The sequence below is a fragment of the Fusarium proliferatum genome, assembly GCF_900067095.1.
Source record: "Fusarium proliferatum ET1 genome assembly, contig: FPRO_scaffold007, whole genome shotgun sequence".
NCBI lineage: Eukaryota > Fungi > Ascomycota > Sordariomycetes > Hypocreales > Nectriaceae > Fusarium > Fusarium proliferatum.
This window is the reverse complement of record NW_022194796.1, coordinates 932,910-959,245: the sequence shown is the minus strand read 5'-3', so window position 1 is coordinate 959,245 and position 26,336 is coordinate 932,910. Positions and strand designations below refer to the sequence as shown.

Sequence of the window (26,336 nt, the reverse complement as noted above, 5' to 3'; positions counted from 1 at the left end):
GTGGGATAGGATATCTGTGGTTACGAATGCGGCTGCGATATAGAATACTGGAGTCTGACACGCCCTCGCGGGCAACGGAGGCTCATCTCGAACTGGCTTTCTCTCAGCAACCGTCCATTGTTAAGTAAGTAGATTGAGTGTCAGAATATCGTGCGCGGCTCATCTGCCAACGTGAAATCGACGCTGGATGAAGAAACCAAGTCACTGTATCTTCCACCAATATCACACCACTAGTATTTACCAGAAAGATCCGTTATGTTCAGAAGGGCCGCTCATATTAAACCTGCTCTATAGGCGAGCCTTCACCATGCCCTCCGTCTCAGTTTCTGCTCGTTCAAAGTACTCCCTGATCCTGGCACGGGCAACAGTCAAAGTCGACACGTCTTCAATCGTGCTAGGAACAGCAACTTCCTTGTCAAAGTCGCCACGAATGGCGTTCTCCACCATCTCCTTGAGGACCCGTCGTAGCATTTTGCCAGACCTTGTTTTGGGAATCATTCCTTTGCCCTGGATGATGCCGCCTAGTGAGGCTATAGCACCCACCTGGCCACGGACTAACTGCTGTATTTCCTTGACGACAAGTTCACTCGGCGCTGCTGGATCTGCACAGCCTTGTCCCGAAAGTGCTACGAAGGCGAAAGGAAGCTGACCCTTGAGTGAATCTGGTACGCCGACAATACAAGCTTCAACGACACGAGGATGAGCTGCAACAGCCTGCTCAATAGATCCTAAGCACTGTTAGCCCATACCAAAGTTGGAAGAAATATAAACGTACCGCTTGAGAGACGATGCGCGCTGACATTCAAAACATCGTCGCTGCGTGCCATCACATGGACATAACCTTGCTGGTCGATCCAGCCTGAATCACCGGTATCAAGCCACTTTCCCTGAAATCTTTTCAAGTAGCCTTTCCAAAAGCGTTCTTCATCCTGCCACAGCGTGCGAAATCCTGTCGGAGCGAGAGGCATTGCCAAGACAATATTTCCCATGGATCCCCTCTCAACCTCATTGCCCTCATCATCCACAATACGAACGTCAAAGCCAGGCATTGCTTTCCCAGCACTACCAGCCTTCAGGCAAGGAGGAGGATGTCCACGAACTTCCGTCTTGCGATGCTTGCCTGCGTGCGGAACGAGCGCTCGCCCCGTGATGGGGGAACCAACTTCTGTAGACCACCAATTATCAACTACGGCTGCGTTTTTAGCGCAGTATTGAGCCATGAGCTGCTGATAACTGTCGACAAGAGCAGGTTCGGAGCGTTCTCCAGCGAGGAAGAGAGCTCGCAAACTCTTGAGAGCACCCCTGTTGCCGTAATCGATGAAGGATTGGTTATTGGGGTCATCGCGCCTGATTGCACGTAGAGCTGTTGGCGCTGTAAACATGGTGTTGACTTTGTACTCTTCAACTATTCTCCAGAACGACGATGCATCAGGGGTGCCGACGGGCTTGCCCTCGTACAAGACAGTTGCAGCTCCCGTGAGGAGTGGGCCGTAGATGATGTACGAGTGACCGACGATCCAGCCAATATCCGATGCCGTAAAAGAAACACACCCAGGTCCGTGAATGTTGAACAGGTAACTTATGGACAGGTGCAGACCGACAGCGTGACCACCAGCATCGCGAAGTACACCCTTTGGGGTTCCAGTGGTGCCTGAAGTGTGGATGATATAAATAGGCTCGGTGCTCTTGACTGGCACACAGTCCGCCTTGATTCCTCGAGATCGGGCACTGTCGACTAACGTGTCCCAGTCGAGCTGACCAGTCTCGTGGTCGAGATTCCAACGGAGCTGATGTCTTTGCCAGACAATAACTTTATGGGGTTTATGACCAGCCAGCCGTATCGCTTCCTCTACCAAGCCTTTATATGCAATTGGAGGCTTGTTGCCATCGATACCACAAGACGCCGTCAGAATAGCCACAGGTCGACATGAATCGATACGTTGCGCCAGAGCATTAGGGGCAAACCCACCAAACACAATAGAATGGATAGCGCCCAGTCGATTAGCAGCAAGAATACCTATCACGGCAGCGGGAATCGTAGGCACTATTACTCAAGTTAGCTGCCAGCACCACTGCAGGAGGACGATGCATGGTCTACTTACTATACAGCAGGACTACATCGCCCTTCTGTATCCCCTGCTCTCTGAGGGCACCAGCAAGAGTCTCAACTTCGCTGAGAAGCTGGCCGTATGTATATTTTTCCTTTGTGTTTGTCACAGGACTGTCAAAGTAGATTGCGATGGAATCGCCCTGCCCATCAAGTACATGCCGATCAACGCAATTGTAGCAAGTAGATATCTCGCCGCCTGGAAACCACTCCCAGCTATCATGTGTGATACCGTTCTTGAGAGTTTTCTGAGTGAGCTGGATGGTTGAAGAGTATGGTTTATGCCAGTGAAGATGCTCGGCTTGGTGTCTCCAGAAGTCTTCAGGGTTCTCAAGACTATGCCGAAGTACCTCGTCTTGTATGTGTTGATCTTGCTGGTTGTGAGGCATAGCTGGCATTTCGTTCTTACCTTGTATCTTGGGCTCCTTATTCAATGCAGTACTTGGCATGGATGAGTAACGCCGTGATTTTGTCGATGCCAATGGCTTTGGCAGGGAAGGATATCTTGACAACAAATAACAACCATGACGATTAAAGGGGCATGCCGGAGTGGGAACCGATAAGCTAGGGGGCCGAGTGTATATGATAAATTGAATGGCTTGTCTTGGGTTCAACGGCATCGGACCTCGCTACCGACAAATTCCGGGCCGTCTTTGACGGTGTATAAACAACTCCGCCTGGACGACGATCTCCCCTGCAATAAAACCGCCCAACTTGATGAACGATGCCCTGGTGAGGGAGTTTGACTTTGACACATGAAAAGAGATATCAGATCAAAGGAAGTGCTGTTGACTGAGGAGCTAGGTGGTGTGTCATAAGGCGAGGCGATTTCAGTGAAACTATCTTGCGCTATTGGAGACTGGCAGTATCAAGCAACATACAGCGAGGTTATTCCCCCCCCAAAACAAATTCTTATCCTATTCATCAATTGCGGCTCTCCCAGCTTGCTTGGCAGGGCGAGTGTAAATGGTTCGCTGGCTTCATACCAGATACCTTCCCCGCATTACGCCAAGATGGCCGTCCCATTTGTCCGGTAGACCTTACGGGTAACGGCCGGGTCGGTACAAGACCGAGCCGTGATAGTTAATAATTGTTGAGTGCGTTGGTAACATGTAAACTGTAAAGCTTATTTGGTGGTTTATATCTGAGTCGGTGATATCCCGGATATTCGGAATCACTTAGCTCTCTGACTGACACTTGTTCTGTAAACAATTTGACAGGGTGACCCTGACGGTATGCCTCACCGTATCAAAAATTGTTTTTTCTTCATGGAATGTAATCTTTTTGTATGCCGAGAAGATACATACATAATCTAACAATGATACCATCGAAAAGATAAACGGCGTATTGCTATGCCGCGAGGTGTCTAAGTACATGCTTTCGATAACAAACACAGTAGGAAAGTATTAGTTTTTCAGCAGCCCTTGTATTACTGGCAGTAAAAAAGCGTGGCTAATAAGTTATAAGTTAGTAAATAAGTGAGCCAACGTTAGCTTTGTCTCGGCACATAACAACTGAAACAAAGACCCAAGACATATTCACAGCGCAAACACGACAACAGAGTAGAGTTAATAATGCCGGACCAAAACTGGCCTCTCAGCAATGCTTGCTTTTGCCTTGACTATGATACATGGTTTCCCAGAGGCTCGCAATAACATTGAATCTGATTGACAAGAGACCATAAACACGCCCGGCTTTATATATATATATATATGCACCAGTAACCTGACCGCAAATATTAAAGACGTTTGGCAACCCAAAAATATGTATCAAGAAGAGGAAACGGGATTCGAGGTTGGAAATGCGTCTCTTGAAGTTATTGATGGGAGCAGAAACAAAGACGAACCGCGAGTGAAGCTAGACAAGATCGTCCTGTTTTGCTCAAGGCAATAAAACACATTATATTCCCAGCCCCGAAAGAAGATCTCACACACAGGGAATATGCGAGCTCCTTCCGAACACCGAGACAAAACTCATATACAAGAATGTCTCAACTCCTGCAAAGCGTGGCCATCATTAGACAAGACTCCATAGAGCGTTGCAAGGGTATACCGGTTCTCCCGTGACGTATGTTCGTAACCCAAAATAAAAAGTTCTATACATTCCCCGAAAGATCGCTTGCATCCCCAACTGAAACCAAACCATCGCTAACTGTTCCACACCACTCCATCAGGAATGACGGAAGCCCCCACGTGAATTAAGTATTACTGAGCGTAAAGCATCGTAGGCACGACGTGGAGCAGGCTTGCTAGCTGTTGATTTACAGGAAAGCAGCAAGACCGACGACCGCAGCGAGACCGGCACCGGAGAGAGCGGCGACCTTGCCGGCACCCGCGGTGGGGACCTCGGAAGGAGCACCAGCGGTGGGGGTAGCACCGGGACCAGCAGGAGAGCCAGGCTTGCCGCTCTCACCACCGTGGCCGGGCTTACCGGTAGGGTAAACGGGGACCAGGGTGGAGTTGTTGCCGTGGTGGGCGGGGGGAGCAGGGCTGAGAAACTGTCAGTATGGATGTCTTCACAAGACTGAGTACATTGGATATCGGTAACTTACCAGTCGTGGCAGACGACAGCGGAGGTGGTGATGACAGGCTTGGTGACAGTGCAAGGGCAGTCAGTGATAGTGAGGGTGGTGGCCTCGGTAATAGTGTAAGTCTTGTCGCCGTGGACGATCTCAGTGGGACCGGGGCAGTAGGTGGTGTAGGCAGTGACGACCTCGGTGGTGTAGGTAACGTTCTTGGCGTGGGCAGCGACGCCAGCAGCGAAAGCGAGAGCAGTAGCGAACTTCATTTTGTCGGTTTGTTTGGGGTTGGGATTAAATTAAGGTAACTCGAAAGTTGGTATAGTTGTAGATGTGCTGTAACGAATGAAATTGACTAAAAGTCAAGGTATAGTAGCAAATGAATGTGTGTGGGTGAAGAAGAAGGAAGGGAAAAGACTCTGAAGATCTGGAGGACTCGAGCTTTATATTAAGTTGAGGTCTTCGCTCGACAGGGACTGATAGGGAGGTTGATGGGATTTTGGGTCCGGGGGGTGTGGCCCGCTATGAATCAGTAATGGAGGGGTGGGACTTGGAGCGACAGGGGATCTGGGGCATGGGGGGGGTCCTTGAGAATAGGTATCGATTAATTAAAATCTGTACGGTGTACGTGCAGGCCACTCATCCAGTGTCAGAGGCCCCGTGCAACTCTAGAGCGGACCAGAGTCAGGAAAAGACAAGAAGATAAGCTCATCTAGGCTCAAGTTCCGGTGGCAAACTACCATACATACATACATTCAATGTAATGAGCTCGGCAGGGGAGCCTTAATTCTTTCTCCCAGTCGCCATTATTGAACCATGGTTAGGGGCAGATCCTACCAGGATTGCAAGTGTAGTTGTTGCACCCTCAAGGATATGTACAAACCACAAGTTCATGAGTTGTTCTATCTTAGTGGACGCTGGTGTCTGGGCAGCTTCTCGCCGAGGAAAACAACTGACCAAATACAAAAAATTAGCCATTCATTAATATCAAGCTTGAAACCAGCAGCTATGTCTTCTACTACTATCCCTAGACCGTATATTTGTGCCAATGAGACGAAGTCCCTGTGAGAAAGCTCTTTATCACACCTTTTGGTATTACTGTATTGTTCACCAATCCGATAGCCTTTTGAACATCAAGAGGCATTATGAGCCTCTTTTAGACAGCGTCGACTGTTGCTCTGTGTGTGTGCGAAATCGTGCTTCTGATTGCCACCTAAGAACAAGAAAGGGGTGCTTGCTAGGTGAGAACGGGCCCTGAGAACGTGTGTGTGGGGAGAGGAGGCCCTTCCACTTTGCCTCGTGCTCTGGTGTGGGAACCCCGGCAAATGGAAATGGATGTCTTGCGCTCTGACGGGTATCATCACCGAGGCGGCTAAAAAAGGAACCAGTCAGTCTTACCAGAAACGAGAGGGGCGAAAGGGACTTGGAAGTCGGCGAATCTTCCGCAGCGCCTACAGATATGCATGCTCGACTTCCAATCTTTAAACCGAAATTACTCCCCCATATCACACCAGAAATAGACAAATAATACCGGGTGATATTGCGAGGAAGAAGATACTGGGTAGTATTGCCATATGCTGATATCGAACTGAGCCTACTGAGGCAAGAGATTTGCGTCTATAATTATCGTCGGATGAGCCGAAGCGGACCGACGTTCCACGTCGAATATCCCAGTGATATGATCAGAACTCCGGGGTCGCAGTGTCTTTTCTTCTTAGGAGCCAGACTTGCTAGACATGTTAATTCTTGCCAGTTTGAAATAGAAGCATGTTCCACAAGAGAGTATGTAGTAAGATAGTAATGAACGAGATTAAAATGTAGGCATTGCGAGGTAGTCAGAGGTTCCCAGATTTGATCAGAATGATCGATCGACAAGTCTCAAGCGCAAGGTATGTGCCTATCGAAGGATTTTCTGTTTCTGAAGATCTCATGATTTGACTTTACGGATAGAAAAATGAAGATCAAATGAGAAGCATGGACGGACTGTCGCGTGGGTGCGAGGCAGCCACACCGTTGCTCTTTGCCAGGTAATGTCCAATAGACTTTGGCCTTCCTATTACGGGCACGTTCACTGGTCGGTTCCCCTGGCATAATGCGACGCTAATGCAGGAACAAATCTCTTCCCGCTGTCTTGCCAATCCTCTTATTCGACTTTTGCAGTATTCACTCCTCCCTGCATCACACGGCTCGAAGAGTCCCCTCCAATGAAACCAACCCATCCTTTATCTGCCTCAACTGTGCTCTCATCTGAAGCTGCAGCGAATATCACCCGTTCATGTAGTAGCGGGAAGCTCATACTTGCCAATCCTGGCAATAATCGCCACCAGCGATGAGCTGGCGCCATCATCTGATTGGTCGCATTGATCATGCCATGCCTGAGCTGTGAATCCAATAGCATAGAGCAAACAGACAAGACCACAAGGAGATGGCTCATGGCAATGTCCTCTCCGATATCCATTGGACAGTATCCGCAGTGCACCGTGCACCGACTAGTTTGTCTTGGACTCTCCAGTGGCAGAGTGGGCAATTATCCACGCGGTAGTCCATGGCTTTGAATGGGTCCCGGCACACATGTATGTATGTACCATAAAGCAGGGGTTAGGAGACCTGGGGGCGGTCTAAGCTAGAGCCTAGGAGGCCGGAACATTAAACAGAGTTCTCACTGAGCCCAAGCAACAATAAACACATGGCTGCCAACGCTACACCGATAGCCTGTTCAAGCAGCACAGTTACTCAAGGCTCCTCATATGGTCGGGTCACACAGAAGTTGTTGAGAAACAAAGCGGCCCTGTTCAGAGTGGACTAGATCCTGAGCTGGCAACGGCCTCGAGTCTGCCGACTTTCCTCTTCAGGCTGCTCCGTGTTGTCCCTGATGAGTGCTTCAAAACAGTCGGATCCGTCTGGCGGTCGGGGTCTTGACACCCACCCATACAACCTCCCTTGTCATGTCAGATCTAGCCTGGTACCAGTCTCTGTGTTGTACTTGCTGATCCCTTTCCAGTGAGCAAACCAAGATCAGTCAGCGAGATATCACCACGGATAAAGTAACTACTGATGATAAGGCGACTCGACGGGTTCTTTCTGTTAGCAACCCTCCATAATTTCCCTTTGAACCACTAAAACATAGTTTAGCTATCAGACAGCCTGGACATCTTTGATATCTCGCTGCCTTATCTTTGATTGAAGATGAGGGCCTGTCCATTCCCCTGGCTTTTATTAAGCCAGTTAACATTGACTTCAATCGAGGCGAACCCCTGATACAAGGCGAGGCGAATCGGTTCCAAACTGAGTATCGAAAGCACCACCATTGTCTCGTATTTTCCCCATCACCCTCTTTCGAGTCATGGATTCTCGATGGGGCCTTTCGGTTCAGTAGCTCTGTCTTGTCTTAGTTTCGACTATCACTCTGGTAAGTTTAGATGGCGACCCACGTCTCAAGTCCACAGAAATGAGATTCATCGCCCAGGGCTTATCAGGTACTGTAGTCTTCTGATGGTCAACGACAAGCTTTTGGCCGCTTTCTATCCGTAATCTAAGAAAGCTAGCGAGGCCAGGTTCTCTGATCGATGCGATCCGAGGCGTGCCATGGAGAATCGAGAGCTTGGCATACGATCAGTTCCTGCATCTTCAACAAACGCAGCGGATGTAGGTTTGCTGGCCCGAAACTCTCTTTGATCAAGCTTCTTTTCTCAAGCTCCAATCTCATGCCGGAGTCTTTGCCTACATTTCCCAAACGGTGTGCCAAGATTTTCACCATCCCTTTACGTCTTTTCCCGCTCACACTCCAAGCAAGGCGCTGGATCTCCCGCAAGCCTCTCAAGCCTCTCCTCGTGGGGCAAGAAAACAGCAGACCTTAGGGTCCTGTGTTTTCTTTCCTCCCCTAGCCTCTCAAGCCCACTTCCAGTATCGAGTGAGACGTATTAAGATGCTTGTCAGTGGCAAAGTTTCTGGCCACCCAAATCTGCTTGGCTCCATTACAATATTCGGAAAAGGTATACGGATACCCGGACTTCATTTCCACCACTTGTCTTGGTTGTCAGATCTTCCATGTCGGGTGCTTCATTCTAACTGTTTGATTTATTCCACTGCAACGATTGCTACGGTGGCTTGACCAGATTGGTGGTTTTGCATGTTGAAAATTTCAATTTGTATCGATTTAGCACTTACAAACAAACGCCAAGGCTGTTTTGTTGTTTTGTTGATGTTGACGCGTATTATTCGCCTGATTTGTATTATATTACTCGCCCAGACAACCAGGAAGACCTCATTTGCTAGGTCCACTCAGTAGTCGGTACTCAATTAACTAGTCCATAGAATATAGCACCAAAACGCGGACCGCCCAAGTGTCGACTTCTGATTAACTAACAGTAGTTTAATTGCACTCGATCGATAATTTGGCTTGCTAATTTGCCGTCGCCGGGACTTTTGGCCCAGAATCGAAGTGCTGAAGAGGACCCAAAGCCAGGCAAGTCGCTCTTCATCCAATGGCTTGGTAGCTGGTCTCTACTAGCTGTTGAACCACTATGGGATTGTGATACCCCGATGGTGGCTAACGGCTAGGCGATATTACTTGTTGCCGAGTCTCCGGGTGGCATGACTGCCATGATCAGGTATCGTTGAAGTATTGACAAATGCGTCGATCTGCTATCTACTCCGTAATAGTGTAAGTATCTTAATCAAGTGAACCCGTGTCTGGTGGATTCGGAGGTTGGAAGGTTGTATGAATGTTGGAGAAGAAATTGGGCTGAAAGGTCTTATCATGTGGCCTATTCCTGTTCAACCCGAGCATTGCCACTTTCCATTTCGCTGTAAATATTATATTTGAAAGCTGCAACATGTTCGACTGACATCCTCATCCTTTATGAATGGATGCATAGCTTAGCTGAGATTAGACCCCTCTCCTGGTGGTGGATCCTCATGGACTGATTGATTGACTATTCCTACAGTAAGGACTCCGGCGCAACAACAAACTGCTTCTGTGGTCGAATTAAAACATGAAACTATTAGTTCGGCCTCAGGCCATCCTTTAGTACAGTTCAATCCAAACATTTTGGATCAACCTTTATTACACACTTTGAGGTCCCAATCTAGTTTGCTGCCAGCGGGCGTCGTCGTTAACACATAACCTCTCACATATGTCTGGTTACGGAAATATGTCTTAGTGTTGTGTATTCTACTTACAATGGGTCGGTCCCTCTTATGGAGACCTTCCCGGCCGAAAGTTCGGCGGAAGCCAAACATTGCTTCCGTTGACGTCTTCAAAGTTGTATTAGTAATGTACGTCATTGCCTCGGTGCAGACAATGCGAAATGCGGGCGTTGCCTTCAACACAGAGCCTCTGACTTCATAGCTGAACATTCCTTCATCAATATCAACTTTCAACGATCGAAAACCATTTCTGATACCGAAAACATGCCCGAGTACATCAAGGCAGTCGGTATGAAGCTAACATGCCATTTCAAGACTGTGACGACCAGCTAATCCTCCCAGATATTCGTGGTGGCACTGGCGAGCGTGATGCTCTTTTCATCAACGCCGAAACGCCCAAGCCTTCTGCTACTGAGGGGCAGGCCATTGTGAAGGTCAAAGCTTTTGGTATTAACCGCATGGATATCCTCCAGCGTCGAGGCTTTTACCCGCTGCCACCTCAAGCGCCTAAGACATTGGGCGTGGAATTCAGTGGCATCATCGAGTCTTTTGGACCTGGCGATCATGGTGCTTTCAAGGAAGGCGATGAGGTGTTTGGGCTAGCTTACGGTGGTGCGTATGCCGAGTACATCGCGGTCAGTACTCGCATGCTGCTGCACAAACCGGCTTCCATCGACTTTACCACGTGTGCTGGTATTCCCGAGGCTTGGATTACTGCAACTCAGGCGTTGCATCTTGTGCTTGGCTTCACGAAGGGAAAATCAATCTTGTGGCACGCAGGCGCTTCAGGAGTGTCGGTTGCCGGCATCCAACTGTCACGTATCGCCGGGGCCTCTGAAGTGTATGCCACAGCCGGATCTCAGGACAAGCTCGACTTTATCACTTCGAAGCTCGGTGCTACAGCTGCATTCAACTATAAAACGCAGGACTGGGCGGAGGAGATCAAGAAAGCTACCGGCGGCAAGGGTGTTGACTACATCGTGGACTTTGTTGGTGGAAACTACTTCCAGCAGAACCAGAATGTCGCTGCGCGTGATGGACGGATCGTGCTCTTGGGAACGCTGAGCGGTGCAAAGGTCCCTAATGCTGATATTTCTCAGATCTTATACAAGCGACTTCGTATTGAGGGCAGTACTCTTCGAAGCCGCGATGAGGTTTACCAGGGCGAGTTACGGGACCGATTGGAGCAGTATCTACCAGACTTCGAGTCTGGTAAGCTTAAGATCTTTGTGAATGAGGTCTTTCCGTGGGAACAGATTCAGGAGGCCCACAAGCATATGGAAGATGCCAAGAACCTCGGTAAGATTATATGCACTATCTCCTGAGGTAGAGAATGATTTCAGGCTACAGTATGTGGCATTTGAATATAGCACAAAAAGTCATCTCCAGAAAGACTTTCCATTTGAATCCCAAAGCATGGATATCAAACAGTTCACTAGTACGTTGGGTGCGGGAAATTGTAGCCTATCTTCTTCCACCCACCGTGAGAATCCCCGTCACTTGCTTATATTCAACCAAATCAACAAAGACAATAACAGAAATCACTGCAACGACCTGCACGCCACATGTAAGAAAGCAAAAGGTATCATGATAAAACTCAATGAGCCTTGAGCCAGTTGAGCATCTGGTCATAGGCCGTGGCTTGAGCATCCTTGATTGATGAATCTTGGTACTCGCCTACAACCGCGAAACCTAAAGAAATCATTAGCTGACTCATGCACAACATTCAAATTTAAGGAGATCTTACCATGCGGAACTCCTGGATAAACCTGAACCTCATGCTCGACGTTGGCGTCAGACAAACTGTCTTCTCCCCCTATCCGAACGCTGTCGGGGAAGAGAGGGTCGTTCTCGACACAAACCAAGCTGAGAGGAACACTGATGTCCTTGAAATCATCAGGTATAACAGAAGCAGCATGTGCCAAAGCACCGGCCTTAATAAAAGGACCGTTCTTGACACCGCCGCTCTCTGCATCTCCTTCAAGGGTCTTCGTTTGTTTAGCGAGCAGAAGAACAAATCGTGCACCAACACAGTATCCAGCGGCATAGATGCCGTCGCCCTGTTTGATAGTATCCGCGTACTGCTCTCGCGCAACATCAATGACTTTGTGCAGGATGGGCATGACCCGCTCATCTGTGACGCGGGCGAGCCACATGTCAATGAGGAATGACTTGGTAACTTCTACAGCCTTCAACTTGAATTGTTCGAGGATGGACGTGGAGTCGTCTGTAATAGCTGTGGCCCCAGGAGCTGTATCGCCAGCGAAGAGGTCGGGCATGAGGACAAGGTAGCCCTCCGAAGCAAACTTATCGGCCTGGATCTGGTTGTTGGTGGATTTGATCCCCGTACCGCCGGTCAGAAGGAGAAGGAGTCGTGAAGGCGCATGGGGGTAGTCGGTGGGTTTCGAAATGTAGACCTTAGTAAGGGAGGGTCAGCTAAGAGCTTGAGGAGCTTGTTGGCCACGTACATCGACATCGTTGAGTTTGATGATTTCGCCTGTGGAGGACTGGCCCGAAGCTGCAACGGTTAGCGATCTGCGATGATGCCGTTCTAAACGGTGCCTTACGAGTTGGTCTGTCAGAAACACAATGTTCGCCTACGACTGGAGCTTCAGCAGCTGGAGCTGGAGCTTGTATGTTGTCGCTGGCCTGGGCGTCGCTCTCAGGAGCGCGAGTAGCATTATCTGCGTCGGCCATCCTCATAGACTTCTCGACTTCTATTCACCGGTCTTTGGCTGGGACAGTGAGTAGGTTGGTAGAACCGTACTGACTACTATGCGGGCTGAAAGGCAATAAAAGAAGATGATGCTGCCTGTTGCATGTGGAGGGGCAATCTGACGTGCGAGGTCCAGGTTGGAACTCAACGTCATGTTGGAGGGGTAACTGACTTGGTAGGTACTTTATTTGACTTGCTCTAGCAAGAAGTGTGTAAGGTAAATGCCAAATATAAAGCATACCTGTATCCCAGAATAAACTTCTTTGAAGAAGAAAAAAGGATTATCATAAAAGTCTTGTAATTACCGGGCTACACAATGCTGTTATCAGGATGCATGGGATTGTACTACGAAACTACTGCCTGCGTAAGGTCAGAGATCTTATGGCAAACTAGAAGCAAAACGCACTGGCCCTTGGCCACATAGTTGTTGCTGGTAGTGTGGATATATGGCCATATACGGATACTTCACCACGGATTAAGAGATGGCTTAATTCCCAGCCTCTCTGTTACTAGGTGAGGATTGCTTTCATAGCAGCCAGAACAAGAAAGCAATATTGGATGGTAACTTGGCGTTTGTGTCCATTCCTCTAGTGGTGAATCAGTACAAGTAGTCCCAAAAAGGTCACAATCGGTTGCCATGAGATATCTTCATCAGCGACGAAGTATAGATAAGATCATGGCTAATGGGACGGAAGAAATGAGCTAGAAATAGAAACTCAGGGTCTTTAAAGTACTTTCAAAGGTAAGGTACCCAATATCTGAAAATGAGTACCCCCGAAGGACAGTCGCTGGCTCTAGGTGATGAGGGCATGTAGGTTGTCCCCACTACTTACGTAAACAACAACCCCACGATTCTTGCCACAGCGCGTTGAGTGAAACGCGCTGAACGCGTCTTCCACACCTTCTCGTTAATGCACTTCACTTCTCACCTAGAACAAAACCAAGAGTTCTCTGTTTCAACAGCATACACAACCTACCCAAAGACACGTAAAGCACAATAATCATGGATGCAGCTTCGGCGCTATCTCGAGGCGCTCTTGAGTATATTCTTTTCACCTAACCTTCCCGTCGTTGCTCGCTAACTTTTGCCCAGCGTGATCTTCAATGATCCTGATAAAGCCAGCAAGCTCTTCCCGGTACCTGTTCTGCAATGTCTACAAGTTAAGCAGATGGCCCCTTCGGCCCAAGGGGGAGACCGATTTCGACTTGTGATGAGCGATGGGCAGCATTACGTCCAGACCATGCTTGCTACGCAAGCCAACCACGTCGTTCACGACAACAAGCTGGTTCGTGGTTGCATTGCCCGAATCAAGCAATACACACCCAATAACTTGAAGGGCAAGAAGTAAGTGTCTTACTAGATCCTACTGGATGGCCCTAATACTATGTAGCATTCTCGTCATTCTCGATATCGAAGTCATCGAATCCCTTGGCGTCCAAGAAAAGATTGGCGAGCCCTTTGCCGTCGACTCCAAGCCAGCGGCCCAAGAGGGTGCCATTGCTGGAGGCGATTTTTATGGTGTCAAGAAGGAAGAGTCAAAGACACAGCCCCAGCAATTTCAACAGCAGCAGCAACAGTCGATGCCCTCCCGACCTGCCAATCATGCTGGCAGTAACATCTATCCTATCGAGGGTCTGTCGCCCTTCGCCCACAAGTGGACAATCAAGGCACGAGTTACCTCTAAATCAGATATCAAGACATGGCACAAGGCCACTGGCGAGGGAAAGCTTTTTAGTGTCAACCTGCTCGATGAGAGTGGTGAGATCAAGGCCACTGGTTTCAACGACCAGTGTGACGCTTTCTACGACCGCCTGCAGGAAGGCTCTGTCTACTACATCTCCACACCTTGCCGAGTTGCCTTAGCCAAGAAACAGTTTTCGAACCTTACCAACGACTACGAGCTCACCTTCGAACGGGACACTGTTATCGAGAAGGCAGAGGATCAGACCAATGTTCCGCAGGTGAGGTTCAATTTCTGCTCCATCCAGGAACTCCAGAGTGTGGAGAAGGACAATACTGTCGATGTCATTGGTGTGTTGAAGGAGGTTGGCGAGGTTGGAGACATTACATCCAAGAAGGATGGCCGACCATTCCAGAAGCGAGAATTAACACTTGTGGACGATACCGGCTTCTCAGTCCGTGTTACTATTTGGGGCAAGTCGGCCAACTCTTTCGATGCTCCTCCTGAATCAGTGGTTGCTTTCAAGGGCACAAAGGTGTCTGATTTTGGTGGCAAGAGTCTCAGTCTCCTCTCTTCTGGCACAATGACCGTTGACCCCGATATTCCCGATGCCCATAGACTCAAGGGCTGGTACGACTCTGCCGGTCGCAATGACACATTTGCTACCCACCAAAACATGGCGACCATGGGCAATGCTACAGGGAGAAAGGAAGACCTCAAGACTATTTCTCAGGTCAAAGATGAGAACCTTGGTATGGATGATCAGGCTTACTACACTATCAAGGCGACTATTGTTTTCGTCAAGCAGGAGAACTTCTGCTATCCCGCTTGCCTATCTCAAGGCTGTAACAAGAAGGTTACACAAATGCCTGACGGCACATGGCATTGCGAGAAGTGCGCCATCTCTCACGAAAAGCCGGAATACCGGTACATCCTCTCTTTGAACGTTGCGGATCATACCAGTCATCAATGGCTGAGCTGTTTTGACGATTCTGGTCGACAGATCGTGGGACGAACTGCCGACGAGATGATGGAGCTCAAAGAAAATGACGACAATAAATTCATGGCCGCGTTTGAAGAGGCTAACTGCAAGAAGTTCACTTTCCGATGCAGGGCGAAGATGGACAACTTTGGCGAAGCTCAAAGGTAAGCAGGACGATCATGTTGATCATTAATCAAATACTAATACCGCTTTTGTAGGATACGCTACCAAGTGATGACTGTCACCCCCTTAGACTTCAAGTCTGAAGGCACCAAGCTTGATGAGTTAATCAAGCAGTACGAGAGCAGCTCGCTATAATGTGCTTACGAATATTCAACCTGGAATCATTGGAGTGCCGGCTGACTAAAATATGTGCTTCGGGGGATAGATCGAAACACTTTCTGCGAAGTCTGATGAAGACGGACTTTCGCCATCGGGTCAATATTGGCACAGCATAGTAATGAGACAAATGCAGTAGCACAAAGTATCGCTATAATTGTGTTGAAACCGTGACTGGAACTTGACCCAACGCCTCCTTGATATGCCGTCATCTTTTTCCTTCTTTCTTTTTTTTCTCTCTGCAAGAGGTTGTCTAAAGGGACAGCTTCTCGTGCTTCCAGGGCTTCTTGCCTTCTCCGTCTCCATAGTCAGCAGTAGCCTGGTAGTCACCTCTGATCTTGTACTTGTAAATAGTCAGTCCATCAAGACCGACTGGACCACGAGAGTGAATTTTGTTTGTGCTGATACCAACTTCGGTACCGAAACCATAACGCATGCCGTCGGCAAGACGAGTAGCGGCATTCCAGTATACACCAGCTGAGTCAACCTCGTTCATGAAACGTTCGGCTTCGGCAGAATCAGAGCTCATGATAGCGTCCGTGTGGTGAGAGCCGTGGGTGTTGATGTGGTTAATGGCCTCATCAATAGAGGAAACAGTCTTTACTCCGATGGTGAGGGATAGATGCTCAGTATCATAGTCTTGAGGGGTGGCATCTTGAACACCTTCGAGTGAGAGAGAAGAAATGGCAGCCTTGCTGGACTCGTCGACTCGGAGGGAAACCCCCTTGGCAGCAAGAGCGGAAGCAACAGCAGGGAAGATGGTATTCAGAGCCGATTCCTGGACGAGAAGGGTTTCGACAGCGTTGCAGGCAGCGGGATAGCTTGTCTTGGAGTCCACAATAGCAGTGATAGCCTTTTCCTTATTGGCAGAGGCTGTCAAGTAGATATGGCAGATGCCATCAGCGTGGCCGAGAACGGGAATCTTTGTGGACTCCTTGATGTAACGAACAAGTTCGTTCGATCCGCGAGGGATGACAAGATCAATATAGCGGTCCTGAGCGAGGAGCTGAGAGATGGCGTCGCGGGTTGTGACGAGCTGGATGGCTGAGTTGGGGACCTTTGTGGTCTCAAGAGCTGATGAGATGACCTTTGAGATGGCCACGAAAGACTCCGTAGACTCTTTTCCACCTGCGATAATAGTGAGCAAATAAGCCAATTTTATGATATTGCGGATGAGCCATGACATTACCCTTGAGAATGGCAGCATTTCCAGACTTGATAGCGAGAGAAGCGATGTTGGCGATGACTTCGGGACGGGCCTCGAAAATGATAAGGAGGACGCCAATGGGACATGAGACACGCTCCATGATGAGATCATCGTCGAGTTTTGTTCTCATCTGAATCTGGCCAACTGAAACAGTATTAGTTTCACGAGTCTTATAGTCTAATGACAGTTAAATTACTTGGGTCATTTAGATCCCTCACATCCAAGATTCCCTTGAGCATATCCTCCCATTTTCCCTTCTTTCCGAGATCCAATCGCGATACAAGAGCCTGGCTAAGACCGCCCTCGTCAGCAGCCTTCCTTGCCAGCTCAAGGTCCTTGGCGTTGGCTGCCAGGATCTCGTCTTTCGAGGCTGCCAAGGCAGCTTGGATGGCTTCAAGTGCATTGTTGCGCTCGCTAGCCGGGAGGGTTGCGAGAGTGAAAGATGCTGTCTTTGCGGCGCTAGCTGCAGCCTCGGGGGAGGCGTTTGTGAGAGACATTTTCAGTGACGAATTTGAGAGACGAGGATGAGAATGAGAGTGAGGCTGTAGTCACAAATGTGTGAAAGTGACTCAGGTGAGGTTAGGTATGTTTAAACTGTGCCCCGCTGGTATGCACCCCGCCATTCTGAGCCTCAGCCGTTAGTCTACATGGTCGACATTTGAGTTAAAGGTTGAGTATAATTGAACTAGGTTTGGGGCTTATTACATCTAGAAACCAAATCCTAGCTATTAGACTACCCATGCTGTGAGAATGGAATCTCTTTTGTCTGTATCTATGTGGTACGTAGCAGTAAATTGTTGCTTTCGAGGATACGCCCTGCGATATCGGCCGAGACCAAGCCTCTATAATTTCATGTACAGACTTGTCTAAGGTCACACTGATTGACTTCTTCCGACCCCAACTGCCCGGCCTTTTCTAGCTATCCGAGTGACTATAACTCAATGTTCCACTCCTTCTTGTCGGGCTGAAACGTTACTATCAAATATCTTTTCGAATCACGAATTGCGATAGTTTATGAAACGGGCCTGCTCATACAGCATTGTCTATTTTGGACGAACGACAACTAAAGTGCTGTGACTTGTATATTGCGGCGTTGTCTAAGACTCAGATGCTGCATCCCGAGTCCAGTTCTTAAGCATAGCTCGATATACAATAATGTCATATGTTTCCGTCTCACATGAGATTCTCGTATAAAAATACACAATGAAGTTGCAAATTATCTCCGCGTTACCCCCACATACAAACCCCATAAGTTGTTACCTATCGTCGGCACCGTCTTCGGCGTCCCCCTCTTCGGTGTGGTCCCGCGGAAAGTACCCAGAGATAATAGAACTATTGGTCATAATCAGGACCGGAAGCAGGGTGGTTTGTCTCTCCTCGCAAAAGTCGGCATTGTCTGAAGTGCTAGGATGGGCGATTCCCTTATTATTCATCTCTAAGGCGGAATCACTCTTCCGCACGTCACTATCCCCGGTCCTTTATAATCCTTTCTCTCATATTTCCCCCTTCTTTTGCTAAGTGCTCCGATGGTTCTGAATATACCGCTATCCTATATCTGAATATCAGATCATCTCAGAGTTCATCTGAAAACCCTCTTTGCGTCCCCTTTCCGGCCCGATAACCGCAACCTTTTCGGCCGAGGCTTCTCCACATCTTCGGGCCCGGCCGCAGTGACAATGAAACCTGCAGGGAAAAAGCAAGAAATTGATGATGAAAAGATCGATGCTGAGCGAGAAGAAGACCGCCAACGCCCGGGAACTGCTGTATCAAGTTCCATAAAATCAGAACATGATGTTCAAGATACCATTGAACCAGTCGTGCTCGGCGAGCCCCTGGGACATATAGATACTCGACGATCTACCAGGCGTGCTCAGTCCAGAGCATCATCTGCACGGTCGAGGGCTCTCTCTGTTGTTCCGAGGTCAAAGAGGCGTGGTCTTTTTGCAAAATTGACATTGGTCCCCGAGATTGCGTATCCTCCTGATTACAAGAACTCGACGAAATGGTTTCTCACCGGTATCATAGCATTAGCCACAGCTGCTGCACCTCTAGGCTCGACTATTGTCTATCGTAAGTCCTTGGGAAAATCGTGGTTGCATCCAGAGTTGACAAGAATAGCTGCCCTTCCCGTATTGGTGAAAGAGTTCAACACTTCTGAGACTGTTACCAACCTGTCAGTCGCCTTGTATATGATATCCATGGCCATCTTCCCCCTATGGTGGTCCTCGTTCTCTGAAGAATTTGGCCGTCGGTCTATATATCTCATATCTTTCACACTCTTTGTCATATTCTCCGTCCTCTCTGCCATTAGCAAGAATATTACCATGCTTATCGTCTTCCGCATGTGCGCCGGTGGTGCTTCCGCAAGTGCTCACTCGACAGGTGCAGGCTCAATCGCGGATCTGTTTGAGGTGTTTGAGCGTGGCAAAGCCATGAGTCTATTCTACCTTGGTCCATTGTTGGGGCCTCTGATAGCCCCTATTGTTGGTGGCGCGTTGACTCAGGAGATTGGGTGGCAAGCGACTATGTGGTTTCTCGCTATATACGGCCTCGTTGTCTTATTGATGGTTCTCTTCTTCCTTCCTGAGACGTTGCAACGCAAGCCTGAGAGTACATTGCCCACCACAGAGACTCAGGGACTCAGTCGAATGCGCACTATGGACTCGGCCAAGGTCAAGACCAAAAACTTTGCCAAATCTGCTCGACATTTCCTCATTGATCCTTTGGGAGTCCTCCTATACCTACGGTTTCCACCCGTCCTCATCACCGTGCTTCTTGCTGCCATTGCTTTTGGTTCCCTCTACGTTGTCAATATTGCCATCCAGCAGAAGTTTTCCCGCGACCCATACAACTTCGGCCAGCTTTCCATTGGTCTCATGTACATCCCCTCCGGTTTGGGTTACATCTGTGGATCGCTGTTTGGCGGGCGCTGGATCGACAAGATCATGGCGAGAGAAGCCCGTAAAGCTGGTCGTTATGATGACAACGGGAAGCTGATCTATCTTCCGGAGGACAGAATGAGAGAGAATGCCTGGGTAATGACGACCATTTATCCTCTGGCACTACTGATGTTTGGCTGGGTGCTTCGTTACGGTTTGCACCCCGTTGTACCATGTCTCGCCCTATTCTTCTTTGGAATCTCATCCATGCTTGTCTTTGTAAGGCAATGCCCTCCTCTCGCAGCTTCACTAGCTAACCGGTTCTTACAGTCAGTTGCTACCACCATGCTCACAGAGTTGATCCGTAAGCGCAGTTCCTCGGGCGTTGCCATCAACAACTTTGTTCGCAACACGCTTAGTTGTATCGGCGCCATTGTTGCTGCTCCATGGATCAACGCCATTAACGTTGGATGGGTTTTTACAATTCTGTGTATATGCTGTCTCATTATTAGTTACGTTAGTATCATCCTGCTGAGGAAGAACGCTACGAAGTGGAGGAAAACTATGGATGAAGCACTGGCCCAGTGAAGATCGCGGCCAAGGGGCAGCAAATAATGCAGCCATGACAAGTTGATGTGTGGAACTATGTATTTCATATGCGACCAAGTAAATAAGAATGAAAACAATCATAATTTATGGTCCAGACTGCGTTTCTATCTTTGTCTATCAACATGGAATTTTACTTGTTACCTTCGAAGAGCTTGCCAACAGCATCAAGACCAATATTACCACCACTGAACACCAGTCCGAGGTCCCAACCCTCTTCGCCAGCTTCTCGCTCTACCATTGATCTGAAATCCTCATCAAACAGCGCTACTGCCAGCGGGACGCAAGCACTGGGCTCCACAACCAGTTTGAACCGCTCAAATACCAGCTTCATAGCCGCCAGGATCTCTTCCTCAGTGACGCTGTACATGCCCGATACCAAGCGGCGACCATATATGACTGACCAAGGGTGCTCACCCACAGGGGTGCGCAGTCCATCAGCAACTGTAAGAGTCTTGACTGTTGTGATTCGTGTGCCAGACTCGAATCCACGCTTTGCATCATCTGCACCCTCAAACGATGGCTCCGAGCCAAAAACTCGGATTCCAGTGCCTTCACAGCTCAGAGCAACACCTGAGAGCATACCACCGCCACCGCAAGGGGTCATGATAGCGTCCAAGCCAGGTTTCTCCTTCTTGGTCCTCGGCGCCTCGTTGTCCCGCCCTGTAACCGGTGCCCGGAAAAGTCTCCTCTGCCCGTCGACGACGGCATCAGCAGTCATCAATTCGGAAACTTGCTGTTGGAATTCTAGTCCGAGGGTGCCTTGTCCAAGGAGAATATCCGGGTGGTCATAGGGCGGCACAAGTCGAGCGCCTGTCTCAGCGATAACTTTTGCGGCCATTGCTTCGCGTTCAGTGGATGTGCTCCCGCTAAAGATAACACGAGCACCGTAGCCTTTTGTTCCGGCGATCTTCTTGGGGTTGGAAATCTCAGGCATGACAATGTGCGCTTTGATGCCACTCTCTCGAGCCGCAAGGGCTAGTGCTTGAGCATGATTTCCTATAACAATTAGCCATCATCGTCGGGTAAAGCATGTATGACCTGTTACCAGAACTGTGTGTCACGACTCCTTTCTCCTTGCCCCTTCCCTCTAGCCATCCTGGTTCTTTCTTCAGCCTCTCGATGGCATGAAAAGCACCTCTCGCTTTGAAAGCGCCAATGCGTTGCAAATTCTCGCATTTGAACCAGAGTCTTAGCACCGGTCGGGCCGGCGTTCTACCAGCGTAACGAGTCCCTTCGAGTTCCTCCGCTGTGCGAGGGGTTGAAGCTAGTTTCGTGATAGTCTGGTTGGTCAGGACGGGCGTGAAGTGGACATATGGGCCGATGAGTTTGTGAGCTTCGATGACTGACTCACGAGTCAATGGAGGAGTTGTTGATAGATCAGCCATATTGATTGTGATAATGGTAAGTTGGAATGGTTGGGTTCAAGGTATAAGTCTACAAGATGGACAAACTGTGGCCCTGTCTTTGCTGCGCGGTCGAGGGTCTTAAGTATCACCAACTCTCTAGTCATGCTCCGGTTGTCGGCTACTCCCAGCTGCCTGTTTCAGCAACTGATGAATAACGTTACAATCTCGTCGCCAAGCTGACGCTAGACGCTGCTTGTCATATTTAAGGCGTGGGAAGGCAACAAAGGCGCAATGGATCATGTTCGATTGTCAAAGAACTAAATATCACGAGCTGATTGAAGCGATAGATAGGGTTTGTTTGTTCGTTTGTTTAACGTAAAATAAAAATGGTATTCGTTTTGGCTTCAAGCCTGATATCAACTTTTGGACCAATTTCAGATCCCCCTCCAGAGCCCAGGAAATTTTTTAAAAGTACAGACAGAAAGTTCATGTGGTTCATAAAAGCCGTTTCCTAGACATCCCATCCCATGTCCATCTCCCGCTCACAAATTATCATTCAACATTAATAGCCGCTTACTTCTGGTTCTCGGGTCGGAGAGATCGGACGGCCTTGCCGGCGCGCCAGATCTCGAGATCACGGATCTCCTTCATCTCTGCCTCATACTTCTCACGGTAGTCAGGCTGGCTGTTGTATTCGAGAGATCGCTTGGTCTCGGAACCATCCTTGACGGCGTCGTACAGGGAGTTGAAGACGGGCTTCAGGGCGTCCTTGAACTTGGGGCTCCAGTCGATGGCACCACGACGGGCAGTGGTGGAGCAAGCCTCGTACATCCAGTCCATGCCGTTGGCACCGATAAGAGGGTAGAGAGACTGGGTAGCCTCCTCAACAGTCTCGTTGAAGGCCTCGCTGGGGCTGTGGCCGCGCTCGCGGAGGACCTCGTACTGAGCGAGGAACATGCCGTGGATACCACCCATGAGGCAGCCACGCTCACCGTAGAGATCGGAGTAGACCTCCTTCTCGAAGGTGGTCTTGTAGAGATAACCAGAGCCGATGGCGACACCAAGGGCAACAGCCTTTTCCTCGGCCTTGCCAGTGACATCCTGGTAAACGGCGAAAGAGGAGTTGATACCACGGCCCTCGCGGAAGAGAGATCGGACGGTTCGGCCAGAGCCCTTGGGAGCGCAGAGGATGACGTCGATGTTGGAGGGAACCTCAACCTTGGTGAGGTCCTTGAAGACAGGGGAGAAACCGTGGGAGAAGTAAAGGGTCTGCAAGATTTATGTGTTAGAGCTGTGCCTTGACTGACAATGGGTGGAGAGTTCTGCTTACCTTGCCCTCAACGAGCTGGGGCTTGATGGCGGGCCAAGTTTCAGACTGGGCAGCATCGGAGAGAAGGTTCATGACGATGGTACCACGAGAGATGGCCTCGTCAACGTCGAACAGGTTCTTGCCAGCAACCCAGCCATCCTGCTCAGCATCCTTCCAGGACTTTCCGTTCTTTCGGACACCAACGATGACGTTGAGGCCGTTGTCACGGAGGTTAAGACCCTGGCCGTGGCCCTGAGAGCCGTAGCCAATGAGGGCCAGGGTGTCGTTCTTGAAGTACTCAAGAAGCTTCTCTTGGGGCCAATCGGCACGCTCTGTAGAATACCAGTCAGTATGGGGTGTTCAATTGATCCAGCAGCCGCAATTGGAGATGGAACTCACCATAGACGTCCTCCTTGTGGCCAGCAAAGTCGATGGTCTTGACACCGCGAACCTGCTGCTGGACGGGGCCAGCGGCAACAGGTCGGGCAACAGCACCAACACGAGCAGCGGAGCGAGCAGCGGCAACGAAAGTTCGCTGCTGAACGCGGGGAGCAGAAGCCAGTTGGCGGGCAGGGCCACGGAGGGCCTTTGTGAAGTTGCGAGAAGCCATTGTGAGGATGAGAGGGGACAGTTTGGGAACTGAGGGGAGAGTGTCTGAGAGAGGATGAGGAGGGAGAGAAAGAGGGAAAGGCAATGGCGAGAGTAAAGGTTAAGTAGGTTTAAGCTGTCCCTAATTTTCTCTCCAAGGGACATCGCTTGGAGGGGGGGGACCGATTTCGGCTTGTACTGTGAGGTGGGGGCCCTAGGTACGCTGAGCAGCGGGGGATGTGTCTGGGGCCATGTGGGTAGAGGCGACTTGACTGAGAGCGTATCGGAGCAAGGGGAAATGTGTACCATGAACATGACCTAGACCTGGAGAACTCTCTCTCACCTTGAGTCACGTAAGTTTCGGCCAATTAGCGGTGACTTAATATTGTCCAACCACCAAAGCTCTCCGTGTGCGTTTTTTGATGCCTTTGCCATATAAATCTGACCGCCAGAAGAAGGCGGCCCAAGACACTGCTATGGGCAGTAATAATACACTGTAATAATGATGATAAAAACTCGCCGCTCTTCTTACGGTCCAATTCTTCGAAGACCTTTTCAAAATCAAAGCCCTAGACTAATTGACTTCAATTGCGTGGCAAAATTGAATACTTCTCGCCCGCACCATCTCAAGCTATCCCAACCTGGAGCTAATGCTTTGACGGGGTAACCCTCAAAAGAAATGGGCCCTGTTGCTTTCGGAGTTCTGCTAGTTCCCCCGAGCCCATAAGCCGCATACCGTCCGACGAACAACACCACGGCCGATTCAGGCGTCTTGTCCAATAGGGCCCTGCCGAACTCAGCATCACGACTCCATATCTATGAGCGGCAACGGCAGCTACACCGCGCTCGGGGCCATATCACTTCCTCCGGTCAATATGTCAGACAAGATAGTCCAGATCTGGCTCAATGTTGACTCCTGGAAACTCCACTTACTCCGGGTTACGGACGCTTAGCACCTGGATGAGGCTCAATTCACATTTCTAGACTCCACGTTATAGTCTATACTCCACGTGCGTAGGCGACACCATAAAGCAAACCAGGCAAGCCACGCGATGCTCATCTTGAGCTGTTGATCTTACGTCGGCAGCCAGGGCAGCAAGATATTGCCAGCCAATAGAGAGTACCACTAAACTGTGAGAAGCCCCTCCAAAGACTCCCTCTGACTCAAAAAGGCAATACAGGCTAGGTGGTTAAAGTGAGCTTGGGATCTTCTGTACCTGAGCAGGCATCGCAAGCTCAGCTCAGGTCGACTCTACCCCGCCTCCCAAATCTCGCCATTGACTCTCCTCCAACCAAAACTCGTCACTATCAACAATCATGGAATGCTTGAAAGTTGGAGGATTGCCTAATCAAGATCATGGATTTATCAGACGCCACGCGATGCTCTTTGTTGTCAAATGCTTGTCTGTCTCAAACACCCATTAAGTCATTGTATCGTCCCAAAATCTTAACGGCCCGTCCCTTCTGGTTTTCCTTCCCTGGGACTCCTGTTTATTTGTCTTATTCCAAATCTATTTCAGGACCCTGTCGTATGTCCTGCCCTTGACTACTCCACCACCCATAGCAGTCCTCACGTTGCGCTTGAATCCCTCTCGGTTGTTTCGTAGATCTTCAGCTGCCTCCTTGTTGAGCGGGTCCGATGCGTTGGGTTCGAGGAACAGGAACTGCAAAAGTATTAGTCACTAATCCACAATCATATGTACTTCGTATTTCACGTCTGAGCAACTCAAGGCGCTTTGCTTTCCGGACTCCTTACCTGCAGGCCAACAATCACAGCATTCAAGTTCAGCACTGGCTTCCAATCCTCTCGTAGAATGTTCAGGCAGACCTTTCCCTCAAGATCGATATTGGGGTGGTAGATCTTTTCTCGGCACCGGACTTTGGGAGGCTCGTGGGGAAAGTTCTGGTTTATGGTGAAATCGAAGGTAAAGCGGCTGCCTCGGTACATGCCCTCATCAGGGTCGATCGTGAGTACGAAGTTGAGGATGTCATCGGGGTCGGGGAACTCTGTCTTCATCGTTGATCCGAGGGAAAGTTCTGAAAGATCTGTTATAGCATGCGTTAATCTCTTCATCCTAAATACACCGCTACACGTCAAGGTCTGGACAGGATGAATCATACCTTTTTGCACGCGCAGCTGAGCTGCAGTCACCTTCTTCTTCTTGCCACCCGTCGCCTGGCCCTCGGCGTTCTCTGCTTCCTTTTGCTCCTTTTTCTATACCACTGTCAGTGTCTAACGAGCTGGTAGCGGCCGGTAGATAACTCACCATCGACCATATCTTCAACATCGTGGATGTGGGGGGCCCAGGTTTGGGCTGTCGTTATACGCTGTGGAAAGAACTTGATGAGATCACAGAAAATGAAGTGCGAGAGCCCAGGCACAACGAAATTTTCAAATAATAGGAAACTGTAGGGCAAGTAGCACTGCAAGATTCTGAGAGATTGGTTGTGAATGCGCTGAACTCAGTTGCAAGAAGGGTCTAGTCGTGCTTAGTGGAAAAGGTGATGATGCTTGATAAGATAACACGACGTAAGGCAGCCACAAGCCTAAACCTTGAACCCCACCGAAGTTTAGGCGATAAGGTACCACCAGAATGACGCATAATATGTCGTGTGAGTTAGTACCCAAGGAGGTAGCCAATGATGGAAGAAGACACAAGCGACAAGGCAATATTTAACTATCAAAAAAGAATCATATCATTCAAATGCGTCATAAACCCCCAGGGGCAGATGCCAATCTGAAAAAGACTAAATAGAGATGCATTTGCTCGTGCTCAGGTCTGGTCTGAATACCTTCACTTCCAATGTCCTCTTTTGTGGATGTCCCTCCATTTAACTCAAATAGTCAAAACCCAGCGTACGTTACATAACAAAGGTATCCGGTACAAAAATCCAGTTTGTCTACT

General features: G+C 49.3%; 10 protein-coding genes across 10 annotated transcripts; 3 read left to right on the top strand and 7 right to left on the bottom strand.

Moving 5' to 3' along the window:
- Positions 1 to 288: 288 nt before the first annotated feature.
- On the bottom strand, positions 289 to 2,496 carry FPRO_07895 (uncharacterized protein; the record flags this gene model as incomplete). The annotated part of the gene is made up of 3 exons (XM_031233999.1): positions 289 to 728; positions 776 to 2,044; positions 2,103 to 2,496. The coding sequence occupies 3 exons, from the start codon at positions 2,494 to 2,496 to the stop codon at positions 289 to 291; spliced, it is 2,103 nt and encodes a 700-aa protein (XP_031083780.1).
- Positions 2,497 to 4,367: 1,871 nt separating this feature from the next.
- Positions 4,368 to 4,894, bottom strand: FPRO_07896 (putative clock-controlled protein 6 (CCG-6); the record flags this gene model as incomplete). The annotated part of the gene is made up of 2 exons (XM_031233998.1): positions 4,368 to 4,596; positions 4,659 to 4,894. 2 exons carry the CDS (start codon positions 4,892 to 4,894, stop codon positions 4,368 to 4,370), a joined length of 465 nt encoding a protein of 154 aa, XP_031083779.1.
- A 5,143-nt stretch (positions 4,895 to 10,037) lies between these two features.
- On the top strand, positions 10,038 to 11,098 carry FPRO_07897 (putative NADPH quinone oxidoreductase homolog PIG3; the record flags this gene model as incomplete). The annotated part of the gene is made up of 2 exons (XM_031233997.1): positions 10,038 to 10,062; positions 10,116 to 11,098. 2 exons carry the CDS (start codon positions 10,038 to 10,040, stop codon positions 11,096 to 11,098), a joined length of 1,008 nt encoding a protein of 335 aa, XP_031083778.1.
- A 272-nt stretch (positions 11,099 to 11,370) lies between these two features.
- FPRO_07898 (uncharacterized protein) lies at positions 11,371 to 12,470 on the bottom strand (the record flags this gene model as incomplete). Its single annotated transcript, XM_031233996.1, has 4 exons — positions 11,371 to 11,465; positions 11,521 to 12,190; positions 12,242 to 12,291; positions 12,341 to 12,470. The coding sequence occupies 4 exons, from the start codon at positions 12,468 to 12,470 to the stop codon at positions 11,371 to 11,373; spliced, it is 945 nt and encodes a 314-aa protein (XP_031083777.1).
- A 1,022-nt stretch (positions 12,471 to 13,492) lies between these two features.
- FPRO_07899 (putative single-stranded DNA-binding protein 68k chain) lies at positions 13,493 to 15,471 on the top strand (the record flags this gene model as incomplete). Its single annotated transcript, XM_031233995.1, has 4 exons — positions 13,493 to 13,530; positions 13,583 to 13,834; positions 13,881 to 15,317; positions 15,372 to 15,471. The coding sequence occupies 4 exons, from the start codon at positions 13,493 to 13,495 to the stop codon at positions 15,469 to 15,471; spliced, it is 1,827 nt and encodes a 608-aa protein (XP_031083776.1).
- Positions 15,472 to 15,745: 274 nt separating this feature from the next.
- FPRO_07900 (uncharacterized protein) lies at positions 15,746 to 17,196 on the bottom strand (the record flags this gene model as incomplete). The annotated part of the gene is made up of 3 exons (XM_031233993.1): positions 15,746 to 16,620; positions 16,682 to 16,843; positions 16,896 to 17,196. The coding sequence occupies 3 exons, from the start codon at positions 17,194 to 17,196 to the stop codon at positions 15,746 to 15,748; spliced, it is 1,338 nt and encodes a 445-aa protein (XP_031083775.1).
- A 1,179-nt stretch (positions 17,197 to 18,375) lies between these two features.
- On the top strand, positions 18,376 to 20,166 carry FPRO_07901 (uncharacterized protein; the record flags this gene model as incomplete). Its single annotated transcript, XM_031233992.1, has 3 exons — positions 18,376 to 18,769; positions 18,818 to 19,857; positions 19,909 to 20,166. The coding sequence occupies 3 exons, from the start codon at positions 18,376 to 18,378 to the stop codon at positions 20,164 to 20,166; spliced, it is 1,692 nt and encodes a 563-aa protein (XP_031083774.1).
- Positions 20,167 to 20,317: 151 nt separating this feature from the next.
- On the bottom strand, positions 20,318 to 21,572 carry FPRO_07902 (uncharacterized protein; the record flags this gene model as incomplete). The annotated part of the gene is made up of 2 exons (XM_031233991.1): positions 20,318 to 21,183; positions 21,233 to 21,572. 2 exons carry the CDS (start codon positions 21,570 to 21,572, stop codon positions 20,318 to 20,320), a joined length of 1,206 nt encoding a protein of 401 aa, XP_031083773.1.
- Positions 21,573 to 22,106: 534 nt separating this feature from the next.
- Positions 22,107 to 23,452, bottom strand: FPRO_07903 (putative ketol-acid reductoisomerase (ilv-2); the record flags this gene model as incomplete). Its single annotated transcript, XM_031233990.1, has 3 exons — positions 22,107 to 22,802; positions 22,864 to 23,174; positions 23,242 to 23,452. 3 exons carry the CDS (start codon positions 23,450 to 23,452, stop codon positions 22,107 to 22,109), a joined length of 1,218 nt encoding a protein of 405 aa, XP_031083772.1.
- Positions 23,453 to 24,941: 1,489 nt separating this feature from the next.
- On the bottom strand, positions 24,942 to 25,718 carry FPRO_07904 (putative E2 ubiquitin-conjugating enzyme; the record flags this gene model as incomplete). The annotated part of the gene is made up of 4 exons (XM_031233989.1): positions 24,942 to 25,094; positions 25,187 to 25,476; positions 25,552 to 25,645; positions 25,698 to 25,718. The coding sequence occupies 4 exons, from the start codon at positions 25,716 to 25,718 to the stop codon at positions 24,942 to 24,944; spliced, it is 558 nt and encodes a 185-aa protein (XP_031083771.1).
- Positions 25,719 to 26,336: the final 618 nt, after the last annotated feature.